The sequence below is a fragment of the Trachypithecus francoisi genome, unplaced genomic scaffold (assembly GCF_009764315.1).
Source record: "Trachypithecus francoisi isolate TF-2019V2 unplaced genomic scaffold, Tfra_2.0 Lachesis_group4, whole genome shotgun sequence".
Classification (NCBI taxonomy): Eukaryota; Metazoa; Chordata; class Mammalia; order Primates; family Cercopithecidae; genus Trachypithecus; species Trachypithecus francoisi.
In genome coordinates, this window is record NW_022681469.1 from 29,615,270 (window position 1) to 29,632,896 (window position 17,627).

At 44.2% G+C, this 17,627-nt stretch overlaps 1 protein-coding gene across 1 annotated transcript in view; it reads right to left on the bottom strand.

Annotated features, from left to right (window-relative positions):
• The window catches only part of STRIP2 (striatin interacting protein 2), a 58,342-nt gene extending 41,029 nt beyond the window's left edge, over positions 1 to 17,313 (bottom strand). The window contains exons 1-3 of the mRNA XM_033193003.1: positions 17,090 to 17,313; positions 11,528 to 11,597; positions 7,547 to 7,621 (exon numbers count right to left, since the gene is read on the bottom strand). Of these exons, the coding sequence (XP_033048894.1) occupies positions 7,547 to 7,621; positions 11,528 to 11,597; positions 17,090 to 17,218 (274 nt within the window). The 5' untranslated portion in view covers positions 17,219 to 17,313. The remainder of the gene's footprint in view (positions 1 to 7,546; positions 7,622 to 11,527; positions 11,598 to 17,089) is intronic.
• Between the last annotated feature and the right edge of the window lie 314 nt (positions 17,314 to 17,627).

A 17,627-nucleotide genomic window follows, 5' to 3' on the forward strand; every position in this document is an offset into this window, starting at 1 on the left:
GAAAGGCTTCTCATAGCATAGCCACCTCTGATCTCAACTCTCCCCCAAAAATTATTTTCTCCAAAAGCTTTCCTTATTTCCCTGAGAAAGAATAAGGGATGGGAAAAGGACCCAAAATGTTCTGGCCTGAACCCAGTCTATAGCCTCATCTTCAACATCCCCTCTATCCTCCACACACAGCCCATACTGTCCTGTCTCTCTGCCTTTCCTCAAGGAGTTCCTTTTGTCTCCCTACATATTCAATTCCTAGTCATCCTTACAGGCCCAATACAAAATGACCTCTTTCCCACTCTTACATGCCCAATATAAAATGACCTTTCTGACTAACGCTCTGGCCAAATACTCTGCTTCCCCAACACTTTTTAAACTTTTCTGATACAGCATTTTCCTCTTGGATGAAGGGTGCTAAACTAGAGGAGCACACTGATTCCCTACACTTCCTGGCTGCCCTGTATAGGCTGCGTGAGAAGGCCCTTGGGCAGAAGTTGGGCATAGTGGCACATGCCTGTAATCCTAGTTACTTGGGAGGCTGGGGCAGGAGGATTGTTTGAGCCTCAGCTAGTTTTGTGATGTGCACATGATTCCTCTGCTCTCAAACTCTAACTTCTTTGTAAAAGCTGCTTCTCACTCCTGCCTCCAGTATCTGACACAGAATACTCACCACACATTTGTTGAACTGAAAATCAAATTGCCACTGACCAAGTAAGGAAATGGATGAGAATGTCTGAGAATGTCACAGTGTGGGCACATGAAATTACTATTGAGAGTAGGACAAAGTTGAAGATGGGGTGAAACATTAAGGTCAAGGGTTGTATCAGGCAGCACAGGAGCAGCTTCTCATGCTTCTACTCCATTGCTCTCCACTTGAGACACAGAGAACCCTGTATCCTCTAAGCAAGAAGGAAAGGCTACATGGTTATGGAGGTTGTGATGGTTAATACTGAGTGTTAACGTGATTGGATTGAAGGATACAAAGTATTAATCCTAGGTATGTCTGTGAGGGTGTTGCCAAGAGATGAACATTTGAGTCAGCCGGCTGGGGAAGGCAGATCTACCCTTAATCTGGTGGGTACCATCTAATCAGCTGCCAGCAAATATAAAGGAGGCAGAAAAACATGAAAAGGAGACATGGGCCTAGCCTCCCAGCCTACATCTTTCTCCTGTGCTGGATACTTTCTGCCCTCGAACATCAGACTCCAAGTTCTTCAGTTTTGGGACTCAGACTGGTTTTCTTTTCTCCTCAGCTTGCAGACAGCCTATTATGGGACCTGGTAATTGTGTAAGTTAATACTTGTGATTGTGTAAGTTAATACTTAAACTCCTCTCTCTCTCTCTCCATATATATATATATATATATCCTATTAGTTCTATCCCTCTATGAGAACCCTGACTAATACAGATTTGGGTACCAGGAGTGGTTCTAGAGGAAGAGAATATTAAGGATGGAGTTCTTTCAGTGGTTTTGAGATTTCTGGAGCTGGCTGCTTAATATGATTAGATCCAAAAATGCTAAGGAATCTACTTCTAATAGTATGGAGAACACTGATAGTCCTTGGCAGAAACTATTTAGAGAGTTATGCAAAATAAATGCATTTGACATTCCTGATTCACCGCTCATGAGAGGCAAGGAGTTAATGACTATACATAATACCTTTGACCATATGTGGAGAACCAAGGAACATAAGGAAGCTGGTTGGTTGTTCCTAAGTTCAGTGGACAAAGTGATGAAAGAAAATGATGAACTCAGGGATTCTGTCTCCCAGCTTCAGAAGCAGATACTGAGCCTCAAATCTGCTAAGATTGCCCTGAGTGAGAGTCTTATCTCCTGTAGAGAAAGAGCTGAAATTGTGGAAAAACAGACACAAACTCTTGTCATGCGAGTGGCTGACCTGCAATGAAAGATGTATTTAAAGATGCATTTACAGCCTTGTCAGGTGTCTACTGTTAAAGTGCGGGCACTTATTGGAAAAGAATGGGACCCTGAAACTTGGAATGGGGACATGTGGGAGGACCCTGGTGAAGCTGGGCACACTGAGTTTGTAAACTCTGATGAACCTTTTTTGTCAGGAGGAACAGCTTCCCCATCCCCAGTAGTGGCAATATCTCCTCCCTGACCCATGCTGCCCTCAGCCTTTCCACCTTTGTCTGAGGAGATAAACCCTGCACTGCCTGAAGCAATAGTGATGGCAGTTGCCCTGAAACAGTTGCCAGGCAAGATAATGCTGCTTCTCCTCAGAAGCTACCCCCAACACCTTTGTTTGGTTCTAGACCTATAACTAGACGAAAGTCCTGGCAGGCCCCTAGAGGTGAGGGTGAGAGTGTGACCCATGAGGAGGTGTGCTACACTTGAAAAGAACTATTTGAGTCCTCTAATTTATATAAACAGCAATCTGGAGAACAGGCATGGGAATGGATATTAAGGGTATGGGATAATGGAGGAAGGAACACAGAGTTGGATCAGGCTGAATTTATTGATTTAGGCCCACTAAGTAGGGACTCTGCATTTAATGTTGCAGCTTGGGGAGTTAAAAAAGGTTCTAATAGTTTATTTGTTCAGCTGAATTATGGATTAAAAGATGGCCCACTGTGAGTGAGCTGGAAATGCCTGATCTCCCTTGGTTTAATATAGAGGAAGGGATCCAAAGGCTTAGGGAGATTGGGATGGTGGAGTGGATTAGTCACTTTAGACCTACTCATCCCAGCTGGGAGGGTCCAGAAGATACACCCTTGACCAATGCCTTACAAAATAGATTTGTGAAGGCAGCAACTTCATCTTTGAAGAGTCCTGTAATTACTTTTCTCCTTATGTCAGATGTATGGTGGGAACCACAGTCACTCAACTGAAAAATTTAAATACAATGGGAATAATTGGATCCCGAGGTGGCAGGGGACAAGTGGAAGCACTCGACCATCAAAGGCAGGGTAGGTGTAGCTACCGTAATGGATGGCAGAGGCAAAGGAGCAATCAGAATAGTCTGACTCATGTAAAGCTGTGGCATTGGCTAATTCATCACGGTGTTCCTAGAAGTGAAACTGATAGGAAGCCTACTGCATTCCTACTTAATTTATACAAGCAGAAAACTCCTAGGTCGAATGGACAAAAGACTAATTTGAATTATAAAAACAGAGAATCATGGCCCCTCAATCAATTTCCAGACTTGAGCCAGTTAATATACCCAGAACCCCTTGAATGAAGGGGAGGCCGGGTTCCCTTGAGGAAGGACCCCACTACATCACCGACAGTTTACGCAGTCAATTTTTCTCCGATTCTTCCTCAAGAAGACCTCTGGCCTTTTACCAGGGTAACTGCATTGGGGAAAGGGAAATTATCAGACATTTTGGGGACTACTGGACGCTGGCTCTGAGCTCACCTTGATTCCAGGGGACCCAAAATGTCATTGTGGTCCTCCAGTTAAAGTAGGGGCTTATGGAGGTCAGGTAACTAATGGAGTTTTAGCTCAGACCTGACTTACAGTGGGCCCCCGGACTCATCCTGTGGTCACTTCCCCAGTGCCAGAGTGCATAATTGGCATAGACATACTTAGTAGCTGGCAGAATCCCCACATTGGCTCCCTGACTGGTAGGTTGAATGTTACTATGGTGGGAAAGGACAAATGGAAGCCATTAGAGCTGCCTCTACCTAGAAAAATAGTAAATCAAAAACAATATCATATCCCTGGAGGGATTGTGGAGATCAGTGACACCATCAAGGACTTGAAAGACAAAGGAGTGGTGATTCCCACCACATCCCTGTTCAACTCTCGCATTTGGCCTGTGCAGCAGACAGATGAATCTTGGAAAATGACAGTGGATTATCGTAAGCTTAACCAAGTGGTGACTCCAATTGCAGCTGCTGTACCAGATGTGGTTTCATTACTTGAGCAAATTAACACATCTCCTGGTACCTGGCACGTGGTCATTGACTTGGCAAGTACCTTTTTCTCCATTCCTGTCCATAAGGCCCACCAGAAGCAATTTACCTCCAGCTGGCAAGGACAGCAATATACCTTTACTGTCCTACCCCAGAGGTATATCAACTCTCCGGCTTTGAGTCATAATCTTATTCGGAGAGACCTTGATCACTTTTTGCTTCCACAAGATATCACATCGGTCCATTACATTGATGACATTATGCTGACCGGATCCAGTGAGCAAGAAGTAGCAAACACATTGGACTTATTGGTGAGACATTTGTGTGCCAGAGGATGGGAAATAAACCTGATTAAAATTCAGGGACCTTCTACCTCAGTAAAGTTCCTAGGGGTCCAGTGCTGTGGGGTCTGTTGAGATATTCCTTCTTAGGTGAAGGATAAGTTGCTTCGTTTGGCCCCTCCTACAACCAAGAAAGAAGCACAATGCCTAGTGGGCCTATTTGGATTTTAGAGGCAACACATTCCTCATTTGGGTGTGTTATTCCTGCCCATTTATCTGGACCCCCTCCCCCCCAGTTCTTAGTGGGGTCCAGAACAGAAGGCTCTGCAACAGGCCCAGGCTGTTGTACAAGCTGCTCTGCCACTTGGGCCATATGACCCAGCAAATCCAATGATGCTTGAGGTGTCAGTGGCAGATGGGGATGCTGTTTGGAGCCTTTGGCAGGCTCCCATAGGTGAATCACAGCGGAGGCCTCTAGGATTTTGGAGCAAGCCCCTGCCATCTTCTGCAGATAACTACTTTACTTTTGAGAGACAGTTCTTGGCCTGTTACTGGTCTTTGGTGGACACTGAACGTTTGACTATGGGTCAAGTCATCATGCGACCTCAACTGCCTATCATGAACTGAGTGCTTTCTGACCCATTGAGCCATAAAGTGGGTCGTGCACAGCAGCATTCCATCATCAAATGGAAGTGGTATATACGTGATCGGGCTCAAGCAGATCCTTAAGGCACAAATAAGTTACATGAGGAAGTGGCTCAAATGCCCATGGTCTCCAGTCCTGCCACCCCCAGCCTGCACCGATGGCCTCATGGGGAGCTCCCTATAAGTTGACAGAGGAAGAGAAGACTAGGGCCTGGTTTACAGATGGTTCTGCATGATATGCAGGCACCACCTGAAAGTGGATGGTAGCACTACAGCCCCTTTCTAAGACATCCCTGAGGGACAGCGGTGAAGGGAAATCTTCCCAGTGGGCAGAACTTTGAGCAGTGCACCTGGTTGTATACTTTGCATGGAAGGAGAAATGGCAAGATGTGTGATTATATACTGATTCATGGGCTATAGCCAATGATTTGGCTGCATGGTCAGGGACTTGGAAGAAGCATGATTGGAAAATTGGTGACAAAAAGATTGGGGAAAGAAGTGTGCGGATGGACCTCTCTGAGTGGTCAAAACTGAAGATATATGTATTCCACGTGAGTGCTCACCAGTGGGTGACCTCAGCAGAGGAGTTTAATAATCAAGTAGATAGGATGACCTGTTCTGTGGACACCAATCAGCCTCTTTCCCCAGTACCTCTGTCATCGCCCAATGGGCCTATGAACAAAGTGGCCATTGTGGCAGGGATGGAGGTTATGCATGGGCTCAGTAACATGGACTTCCACTCACCAAGGCTGACCTGGCTACGGCCACTGCTGAGTGCCCAATTTGCTAGCAGCAGAGACCAACACTGAGCCCTAGATAAGGTACCATTCCTCAGGGTGATCAGCCAGCTACCTGGTGGCAGGTTGATTGTACTGGACCTCTTCCATCATGGAAAGGGTAGAGGTTTGTCCTCATTAGAACAGACACTTACTCCAGATATGGGTTTGCCTATCCTGCAAGCAATGCTTCTGCCAAGACTACCATCCATGGACTCACGGAATGCCTCATCCACCGTAATGGTATTCCACAAAGCATTCCCTCTGACCAAGGCACTCACTTAACGGCTAAAGAAGTATGGCAGTAGGCTTGTGCTCATGGAATTCACTGGTCTTACCACATTCCCCATCATCCTGAAGCAGCTGGATTGATAGAACAGTGGATTGGCCTTTTGAAGTCACAATTACAATGTCAACTAGGTGACAATACTTTGCAGGGCTGGGGCAAAGTTCTCCAGAAGGTCGTGTATGCTCTCAATCAGCATCCAGTATATGGTACTGTTTTTCCCATAGTCAGGATTCACTGGTCCAAGAATCAAGGGGTGGAAGTGGTACCACTCACCATCACCCCTAGTGATCTGCTAGCAAAATTTTTGCTTCCTGTTTCCGCGACATTACGTTATGCTGGCCTAGAGGTTTTAGCTCCAGAGGGAGGAACACTGCCACCAGGAGACACAACAATGACTCCATTAAACTGGAAGTTAAGATTGCCACCTGGACACTTTGGGGTCCTCCTACCTTTAAGTCAATAGGCTAAGAAGGGAGTTACAGTGTTGGCTCGGGTGATTGACCCAGAGTATCAAGATGAAATCAGACTACTACTCCACAATGGAGGTAAGGAAGAGTATGCATGGAATACAGGAGATCCATTAGGGTGTCTCCTTAATATTACTATGCCCTGTGATTAAGGTTGATGGGAAACCACAACACCCCAATCCAGGCAGGACTACAAATGACCCAGACCCCTCAGGAATGAAGGTTTGGGTTACTCCACCAGGAAAAAAACACAACCTGCCAAGTTGCTTGCTGAAGGCAAAGGGAATACAGAATGGGTAGTAGAAGAAGGTAGTCATCAAAACCAGCTACAACCACATGACTAGCTGCAGAAATGAGGACTGTAATTGTCATGAGTATTTCCTCCTTCTTTTGTTAAAAACATGTTTGTGCATGTATACACTTGTACTAATATCTTCATTTTATTTCCTTTCTCCTTTATCATGTGACATAAGATTTATTGACTTCATATCAGCATTTAAGTATTGTTAACTTTATATAATAGTATTTGGGTTGGGTACTGGTGAGTTTCCAGTTGTACGAAGGATAGTTGCACTATGTTAGGCATAATTATGCCCTTATTATTGTCTTTATTTGAAGATTATGTATGATCTCAGGAGATGTGTATGAGTTCGAGTTGACAAGGGGTGGACCTATGATGGTTAATACTGTGTGTCAACTTGATTGGATTGAAGGACACAAAGTATTGATCCTGGGTATGTCCGTGAGGATGTTGCCAAAAGAGATGAACATTTGAGTCAGCTGGCTGGGGAAGGCAGATCCACCCTTAATCTGGTGGGCATAATCTAATCAGCTGCCAGCAAATATAAAACAAGCAGAAAAACATGAAAAGGAGAGATGGGCCTAGACTTCCAGCCTACATCTTTCTCCTGTGCTGGATACTTCCTGCCCTCGAACATCAGACTCCAAGTTCTTCAGTTTTGGGACTCAGACTGGCTCTCCTTGTTCCTCAGCTTGCAGACAGCCTATTGTGGGACCTTGTGATTGTGTAAGTTAATACTTAATAAACTTCCCTTTATATATCTATCTATTTATCCTATTAGCTCTATCCCTCTAAGAGAACCCTAACTAATACAGAGGGGATGAGGGATCCCACTTTGTTTTAGCCTTTTACTAGATCAGGCTGGGATATCATAGAAGGAAAAAGCAGGTCTCTATGAGTAAAGATCTGGAATTACCTTGAGTCTTGAAATCTTCTTCAAAGCACCTCCTGTTATTGGTGAATTCCAGGTTCTCAGTGTAACTATACAATTCTGTGGCAGGAAAAACAGAGCAGTCACATTTGGGAGATCCTTAAAGAAGCGGCCCAAGTAGAGAGGGTGGCATGAAAGAGCTAAAGCTTCCAACACATTCCTGTGTCCAATTCAATCCAAAGCCAGCTTCCTCCTTTTCAGAGCAGTTAAAAATAGCCACTTGTGTCCCTGGGAGATTAAACCATCAAACCTGTCCTCTTCCTGCCAGCTGGCTGCTGCAGCAGAGAAGGCAGCCTTCAACATTTGGTGAGGGCCAGGAGGAGGACTGGAGCACAGAGAGCTTAATCTCATCACTCCTGTTTCTCAGGGCTGCAACTCCTGCTTTGTCAACCCAACCAGGAACTATCCTATCTCTAAGGGAAAAGGAGGGCAACACAACTCCTGAAATTTAGAGGAAAGATCCTTGTGCTGGATCAGGAAACCAAGGCAAGGGCTGAAAAGTAAGTGCTAGATGGTTCTTCAGGATTGGAGCCAGTTCATTCTCTTCCTGCTAAGTTTCCTCAAAGGGTATACAAGTTTAGACTCCTGCCCACAGCCACTAAGCAGAGGCTGCAAAAAAAAAACTCTAGAGAACAGCTATGATTGTCAAAGGGTTGCTGTGCCCAGGAAAATCTAACTTTGCTAACAGCAGCTTCTCAATACAAAATGCAGAAAGCTTATGAGAAATAGAAATGCCGGCCATGTGTGACGGCTCAGACCTATAGGATTATAATCCCAGCACTTTGGGAGGCTGAGGCAGGAGGACTGCTTGAGGCCAGGAGTTCGAGACTAGCCTGGGCAACATAGCATGACCCCATCTCTACAAAAAATTTAAACATTAGCCAGGTGTAGTGGCACATGACTGTAGTCCTAGCTACTTAGGAGGCTGAGGTGGAGGATCGTTTGAGCTTAAGAGTTTGAGGCTTTAGTAAGCTATGATCATGTCACTGCACTCCAGCCTGGGGTAACAGAATGAGACTCTGTCTCTTAAAAAAAAAAAAGAAAGAAAGAAAGAAAGAAGAAAAGCAATAAAAATGCCCTTTCCTACTCTCTTGCTGTCTCTCTGCATAACATTATATACATACTCTCATCTTACAGAAGATGAAGAACTGAAATACAGAAGTCAACAGATGATAGAACAGATTTCCTTTAAATCTCTGCTCCCTACCTGAGACCCTTCCTGGAAATTTAACTAGGTCACAGGTAATTCACAAAGCAAGAAAAATTCACTTATGTTCCAGCCAGCTGTCTAATGGTTGAGAAACACCTTGTCTGGGAGTCAGGGCTTTTGAGTCCTAAGTTCCAGAATCCAGGAGTGCCCAGAAGCAAATCCCATCACTGAATCTTAAATTCTTCAGTCATTAGTGTAGAAGGTGAATATATATATTTTTAAGAGTAAAGCACCACAAGCCAAATCAGAAAAGTGGGCAAGGCTCTTAGGTACTGAACTGTAGTTCTGGTCTTTTTATTTTTAAATTTTAGATTATGAATTTTTATATACAGGTAAGTACAGAATAGTACATTGAAGACACCTGTGTATTATCTTCTACCCAGGTCAAACAAATGTTAGCATTTGTTATATTTGCTTCAGACTGCTCCCCAGTCTATCTTATTCCCTTCTCCAGAGGCAACCGCTATAATGAAATTGGTGTGTATCCTCATATACCTATTTTTCTACTTTTGCTATATGCATATATGCCTATAAACATATGATATTGTTCTGTTTAAAAACTTTTTTATCCAAGCGGTATCCCATTGTATAAATTCCTTTGTTACTGCTCCTTTCTCCCAATTTTGTCTTTAGCACTTATTATTATTATTATTATTATTTGAGACGGGGTCTTTCTCTGTCACCCAGGTTGGAGTGCAGTGGCACGATCCCCAGGTTCAAGCCTCCCGAGTAGCTGGGACTACAGGTGCATGCCACAATGCCCAGCCAATTTTTGTATTTTTAGTAGAGACGAGGTTTCACCATATTGGTCAGGCTGGTCTCGAACTCCTGACAGGTGATCCACTCGCTTTGGCCTCCCAAAGTGCTGGGATTACAGATGTGAGCTACCGTGCCTGGTCAAGCATTTATTGATATTGAAACATGTTGAGGCCAGGTGTGGTGGCTCACACCCGTAGTCCCAGCACTTTGGAAGGCCAAGGCAGGAGGATCACTTGAGCCCAGGAGTTCAGGACCAGCCTGGGGGCAACATGATAAGACTTTGTTTCTACAAAAGATAAACAAAATTAGCTGGACATGGTGGCACAAAATTAGCTGGGCATGATAGGGCACGCCTATGGTCTTAGCTACTTGAGAGGATAGGATGGGAGGATCACTTGAACCCAAGAGGTCAAGGCTGTAGTAAGCTGAGATTGTGCCACTCCAGCGTAGGCAACATTGCCAGAGCCTGTCTCAAAAATAAATAAATAAATAAATAAATAAATATCTTGATTTAGATCAATTATTTTAATGGCTATTCAATAGCTTACTGCACTAATATGCTATAGTTTATCCATTTCCCTACTGATGAGCATTGTAGGTTGTTTCCAACTTTTTACACTGATAAACAAGTCTACAATAAACATCTCTGTACATTTTCTTGTGCCCAAGAAATTTTCTGCCTAAAGTGTAATTTTCTTTAGAGTGGATATTTAGGAGTAGACTTGTTGGGTCACAATATGTGTACATCTTCAACTTTGCAAGATATAAGCAAAATGCTTTTCAATTTTATAAAGCAAAATGCTTTTCAATTTTATATTCTGCTCCCCAATGTCTAGCAGTGCATAAAAGTACTAATTTCTCTGCACCCTCACCAACCCCAGGCTTTTAAGTTTTGCACTCTGATGATTGTGAAATAATATTATTTTAATTTGCTTTTCCTCATTTACTAATGAAGTTCAACATATTTTCATGTATTTATTGGCCATTTGGCTTTTTCTTCTATAAATTCCCATTTATATTATTTGCCCACTTCTCTGTTGGGGTGCTCATCTCTCTCCTCTCTTTTATATATATATATATTTGTATCATATTCCTATTATGAATTCTAATCCTTTGTTGGTTATTAAACTTAGCTCTCTATTTCTCTGTCACTCATCACAAGATTTATTCCTTGTGCTTATGCACAAGAACTTCTTTAAAATTGTCTCTTTTCTCTGAAAAAGCGTGTCTCAAAGTATCACTTCCATGTGACAGAATATTTAACTTTCACACCATCTCACCCAAAGCTCGTTTATTAATAACTGGCATTTGTAGCACATGTAACATGGAGGCCCTTAATGTGAGGAGATCACATTTACCCTAAGCTAAAAATCCAGACAGAGAGAAGCAGGCCAGCACTGAAAGATGGATGCAATCACTTAACTCCAGCTCATAAACATCCAAGCAGAACTCCACTATCATGGATGCAGGTGACATGTCCAGCCTTGCTCAGCTGGCCAGTCGACTATGGAGTTTTTCCTCAGATTTTGTTGAGATTTTAATAAGGGGCAGATGCGAGAGGAAGAAGGAAAGGATGGAGGTAGAGGAGACAAAGGAAAAAGATGGCATGGGATAGAAAAAGGTAGCAGAAAGGAGGAGGCAGGCAAAGATACGGGTGACAGGAAGAGAAAGAGGAGGAATAGGGAGAAGATGGAGAGAAAACTGATTTGAGAGTGCACCAAATCAGTTATTTTCAAAGAGAATAAAGAAGAGTGAGCAGGAAAGAGTGATAGAACGACAGAATGAAGAATACCATAGCCAAGGAGAATCACAGAAAGAAATGTAAAGACAAATGAAGAGATATTTACCACTCTGGGGTGGAGATAAAAAGGAATGTGGAGAACAGCCTTGGTTCAACAGCCACTCGGTGAGAACAGACAAGCTTCCAGGGAGATCACAGGCCCCTTCCCTCTCCTCCTGGCCGTTCTCCACTAGCTACTGACCCATCTACCTCATACCTGACAACTCTGCTGCATGCCCATCTGCATCTCCATACTCAAACTCCAGAGTGGGACAGTCCACAGAGCCCTGTAACAGAGAAATCTTGTTGGTAACTGGGATAACTTGGAAAAAGGGGTTGTCAAGGGAAGATTGTACCCTTATTTATCTTCTTCCCCTCATGGAGGCCAGGGTTAGATCAGGGAGACAGTTAGGAGAGTCCTATTTGGGTCTTTCATCTCAGAGGTACTCTATATCAAGCCAAAACTTGAGGCTCAGTGTGGGGAGGGGCTGAGGATTCCCATACAAAATCAGAAAGTCTGAATAAAGGGCCAGGATCTCAAAAACATATGAAAGCTACGGTCTGTGTCCACATCTAATCTACATGAACACAGACCAGAGGAGCATCTAGCTGATTTATATAAATTTGAGACAGACAGAAACAAAGAGCACTGGATTCTAGCTTTAGTTCTGTCATCAACCCACTGTATGATATAGATCAAGTCTCATGCTGTGGATCATAGTTCCTTATTTTTAAAGAGGTTTTTTAGCTCTAATATTCTGCAACTTTAGGACTGTCAAATAATATAACATCTCCACTCCAAGTTGTAGTAAAGATTAGATTTCCTATGATGTTGTATGTATAAAGTTAATCCTATTAAATATATTTTAATATAATCTCATCTTCTAACTTATTTAAACATTTTGGGATATTTCCTTCCTGTATATGTTAATATATATGAATTTTTAAAATTCTCAGTCTCAGCTCTCTCACATACTATTGGATCTTGGACAAGTTAACCTCTCTGTGCCTCAGTGTGACATAAAAAATATACTGTTCTTTGCCCCTGGTTCCTGGTACAGAGCTCCTGAAATTCTTAGAAGTTCCTGAGTGATAGGAGTGTCAGTTATTCATAATGAGTCACTGTCAGCTTTACCAGAATTTATGCTCATGAGGTGACTTATGTTAGGAAAGACCAAGCACATGATTAGAGTGTTTAACTTTCAGCACCATCCCCACATCCAGGGAGGGGAGGGGTACTACAGATTAAGTTCAATCATATGGCCAATAGTTTAATTATGCCTAGGTAATGAAACACCATATGAAAACCCAGAAACAACTAGGTTCAGGCAGCTTTTGGGTTGGGGAATAAACAGATGTGCTAGGAGAGTGCTGCCCAGGGAGGATATGGAAGCTCTGCACCACCCCAAACCCATACTTCGTCCTTTGCATCTCTTCCATTTAGCTGTTCCTGAGTTGTATCCTTTATACTAAAATTATAATTCTAATTACATGCTTTCCTGAATTCTGTGAGTTATTCTAGCAAATTATGGAACATGAAAGGAAGATCATGATAACCGCTTAATTTGTAGTTGGCCAGGCTGAAGTGTAGATAGCTTGGGGATCCAACCTATGGTTGGCATCTAAAGTAGGGCCTTGTAGGACTGAGCCCTTAACTTGCAGGGTCTGTGATAATTCTAGGTAGTTAGTGTCAGAATTGAATTGAATTGTTGGACATCCAGTTGGTGTCAGGGAATTGTTGGAAAATTATCTGCTCAGTTTTCCCATCTGCAAAATGAGGATAATAACAGGACTTACTTCATAGTGTTATTTTAAGGACTCAATGAGTTAATACAAAAAGGCACACAGCCTAGCACTTGGTAGCACTATGTGGGTGGTCACTCTATTTATGATCTTAATATTATATTATAAAGGTATTCTTCTCATATTATTATGACTATTAGTTTAAATGATTGTATAAATGGATGTACATTTATTGGTTTACTTAACTAGTTCCTTACTGTTGAATATTTAAATTGTTTTTAATTTTCCTTTATTATATGCATGAAACGGTAATGGACTTATACTTTTTTTCTATATTTAGGATATTTCCTAAGCATAGATTTTTATAAAGAAAATTAATGAATCACATCTTATGAACATTTTTAAAGCTCTTTGTATATAAGTTGCTTCCCCAAAACATTATGTCAATTTATACTGTCAACAAGGCGAATCATGTTTAAATCCACTATAGTAAAGATTTCCAAACTTTTGGATTACAGGGAACAGTAGGGAAAAAGAAAAAGGTGGAGAGTGGCAAATGACGGAGGGTTGTTGCTATTTTATTCTGATAGGCATGGACTTTAAAAACTTTTTTAAAAAACTCAAAAAAGAACTGTTTAAACCCCCCAAATGAAGGACAGAATCTCAGAATAAAGAACAGCCATTAAAAACTGTTTTTCAAACTTTTTGGAAAAATGATACATTTTACATTATATCCCAGCATGCACGCACTCGCGCGCCGGCGCGCGCGCGCGCGCGCACACACACACACGCACAAACTGGAACAAAAGTTTAACAAAGTATTTACCTTTACTGCATGTGATGCACTATTTTCTATTATTTTATTCCTTTTCTTTCTTTCTTTTTTTTTTTTAAGACGGGGTCTTCCTCTCACCCAGGCTGGAGTGCAGTGGCACAATCACAGCTCACTGCGGCCTCAACTTCCTGGGCTTAAGTGATTCTCCCACCTCAGCCTCCTGAGCAGCTGGGACAACAGGCGCGCACCATCATGCCCGGCTAAATTTTTTTTTTTTTTTGTAGAGATTGAGTCTGCCTACATTTCCCAGGTTGGTCTTGAATTCCTGAGCTGAAGCTATCCACCTGCGTCAGTCTCCCAAAGTGCTGGATAAAAGACATGAGCCATCACATTGGCTTTATTTCTTAAAATAAAAATTTTAGCCTCAATTAATAGTTGCCCCCATAACAGTTTGGAAAACACTGTTTTAAATTGTATACATCCTTAAATTTATTTATTTATTTATTTTTATTATTATTTTTTTTGAGACGGAGTCTCGCTCTGTCGCCCAGGCTGGAGTGCAGTGGCCGGATCTCAGCTCACTGCAAGCTCCGCCTCCCGGGTTTACACCATTCTCCTGTCTCAGCCTCCCGAGTAGCTGGGACCACAGGCGTCCGCCACCTCACCCGGCTAGTTTTTTGTATTTTTTAGTAGAGACGGGGTTTCACCGTGTTAGCCAGGATGGTCTTGATTTCCTGACCTCGTGATTCGCCCGTCTCGGCCTCCCAAAGTGCTGGGATTACAGGCTTGAGCCACCGCGCCCAGCCTACATCCTTAAATTTAATATATTGAACTAAATTTTTAGAAAAACTCACTTCGATGACCTGAATTTTCCTCATTTTACCACAGACCAGTTAAAACTTTGTCAAGGAGTTGGAGATCAATAAACCAGATCTGGCTAAAAGAGGTCTGAGGTGAATCCTTTTGTTAGGTTAAGACTCTTCTTATTAAGCAAATAATTATTCTTTAGCTTCCTTTTTAGGTTGGGATGTTCGTTCACACACTAAGCCAGTGGGAGAAGGTAGGTCAACAGTACTTCCATAAACAGTGATACATGATGAGGCTCTCTTGACTTGTGCCACACTAATTCTCTTCTAGTGATTTTTTAAAAGCCCTGGAGAGGAAAAAATCCCATCTCCTCTAAGGACTGCCTTCCACAGGAAAGCAAAAAGAAGGAGAGAAGAAAAGCAGATCTGGGTACTGTGGTGATAAGGGATGTACTGGCAGGTAAAAGGAGTTCTGCTGCCGCAGAAGGTAAAGGAAAGCTAATCTTTCCAGCCAGGCTTTCGGCAGGCAATGAGCCCAGATAGAGATGATTGCAGCAGTTGTTCATTTCCAGGCATGAAGGGTGCAGCTGCAGACAATCAGCAGGTAAACTGCAGTGCAGGTGGAAAGCTTTCGAGTCTCAAAGGACTGTACTCTCAGAGCCTTTGCCTGAAGAAGACTTGACAGGTGGGGAACAGATTGCAACCTTACAAGGGAGACCCAGGCAGAGACTTTTATTCCCCCCATAGAACATACCATTGTGAAATTATTTTATTTATTTACTCACAATTTGTCTCCCCATGGGGGAAGACCCTATCTTGTTCACTGATATATCCCTAGCACCTAAAATAGTGACTGGCAGAAAGTCCTCAATAAATAATTATTGAATTAATGAATGGCTCACCTCCCCCAAAAAACATTTGAGTGAGAACAATGTCTTTGTGGGGGAAGGAGGTACAGGGTGCCCTAAAAGATCAGACTCATCTTGAGGTAGGGAGGGAGATGATGTGGTGGATATCATCTAGCAAGACAGGAGGGCTGAGCTCTGCCTCTGCAAGGTGGTGACTTTGGGCCAGTCCTTTCATCTCCACTTCTACCTTTAAAAAAATGAATGGATTCCTCCTACTCTACCTACATCAAAATGGAAAGCATACATGAAATCACTTTAGAAACTGAAATGCTATTCAAATGGTAAGGCAAGGTCTGGGATGCCAAAGACCCGGCTTCTAGTACCAGCTCTGCCACTTGATGATGACGACGACGATAGTAATATACTCAAGAGTTACTATGTACTGACTAATTACATGCATTGTGCCTGCACTGTGCCAAACATTTTATAGTCAATTATCTCATTTTGACTTTATCACAACCTTCTGAGGTAGGCAGTGTTAATCTCATTTTACAGATGAAGAAACTGGAGCTCAGAGAGGTTTGGTAATGTGCCGAAAATCACACAGGTAGTAAATGGTAGGGCTGGGATTCAAAACCTGGTCTGACTGCTCCAAAGCCTGGTGTTCTTGACCACAAAGTATGCCAGATGTCTGATCTTGGGCAAGTCACTCCTCTTTCTTTTAGGTCTGTAAAATTCAAGGGCTATACCAGATGATCTCTGCAGACCCTGCCATATCTGACATGTTGTCGTCTATTCTGATCCCCGCTCCGCTCAGATTCAACTGATGGAAACTGCCTCAATGAGGGGAGAGGGGAGTGATAATAATTCAATGCTTTCATCTTCCTAGGTAGCGTTTCCTTTTTCAGGAGAGGAGAAAGAGATCGAAATATTCATACTTCTATCTGTATCCTGGGACTGCTCCCTCCAGATAGCCACTCCTGGACTGCCCCTGCCTGAATCCCGTCTCGCTCAGCCCTCACAGGCAGGGGCCTGATGTCCGCGGAAGGCGCTCCCTAAACGGCCTAAGGGGAGAGCGGGGGAAGGAGATGGGCAGGGAACGGGCAGAAGTCCCTCGGCCAAAGTGGATCGGTCCAGGGGCCCGCCGCAGGCAGCCTGGGGAGGGGGAGTGCGGTTACCCCACTAGCCAATCCTGCTTTCCTGCAGCGCTTGAGCTCCAGCCTCCCATCCCTCAAGCCAGTCACTTAACCTCTCCGCTCCTGTTCCCCCCTCCATAAACTGGGATCGGAATTTCTGCTTCAAGGGGCTGCAGCGATTAAGTGAGATAAATATTTGGAAAGTATCTGGTCCGCTCAATATCGCGCTCATCTTCGCGCAGCGGGGGAAAGCCGGAGGGCTAGAAAGCCCCCAACCCGCGGCAGGAGACGTGCGGACAACGGTCGGGGCCAAAAAGCCCAGAGTACAGCCGCTAGGACCCCGCAGGCGCCCACTGCGCGGGGCTGACCGAGCGCGCCGAGGGCTCCGGGGCTGAGGCCGAATCACCTCAGCCGCCGCTTCCCGCCCGCGAGCGTCTCCGGGCCCCAGACGAAGCTCTCCCGGCTCCTCACCTCTGACTCCCGCCGCTGGCTTCGGAACGCTTCGCGGCCCTTGGGCGCCGCCTGCTTCCCTTTGCCTCCGCCGTTGCCATTGCCATTTGCGGGAGGGCCCCCGGTCGCAGGCACGGCGGGGTCCTCCATGCTGCCGGTCAGCGGCTCCCCTCAGGATTCAGCTCGCTTTGCCCCGGGCGACCCCACAGCCGCGCGCCGGGAGCCCGGACCCGCCCCCTCCGCCGCTATTGGTTATGGCCGCTGGCCGCAACCCCGCCCCGCGAGGCGATTGGCTGCTCGACCGGCCGGAGCAGGACACGAGGAGGTGGGGGTTCATTGAAGAGATTTTGGGGGGATCTTTTTAGTCCTGCGGCATTGCTGGCAGCCAGAGACTCCTAGGTTAGCTACAGGCTCCACAACTTGCGAAAGCTGGGCCTTGAGCTCAGGCGGTTATCTCTGTGCTCCTCACTCGGTGTCTCTCAGCACTCACCCCCGTCCCTGTAGCGACCTTTTCTGGAGCTCTAGTCTCCGCCTCCTGCTCCTCTGCAGTCTCCGTTTC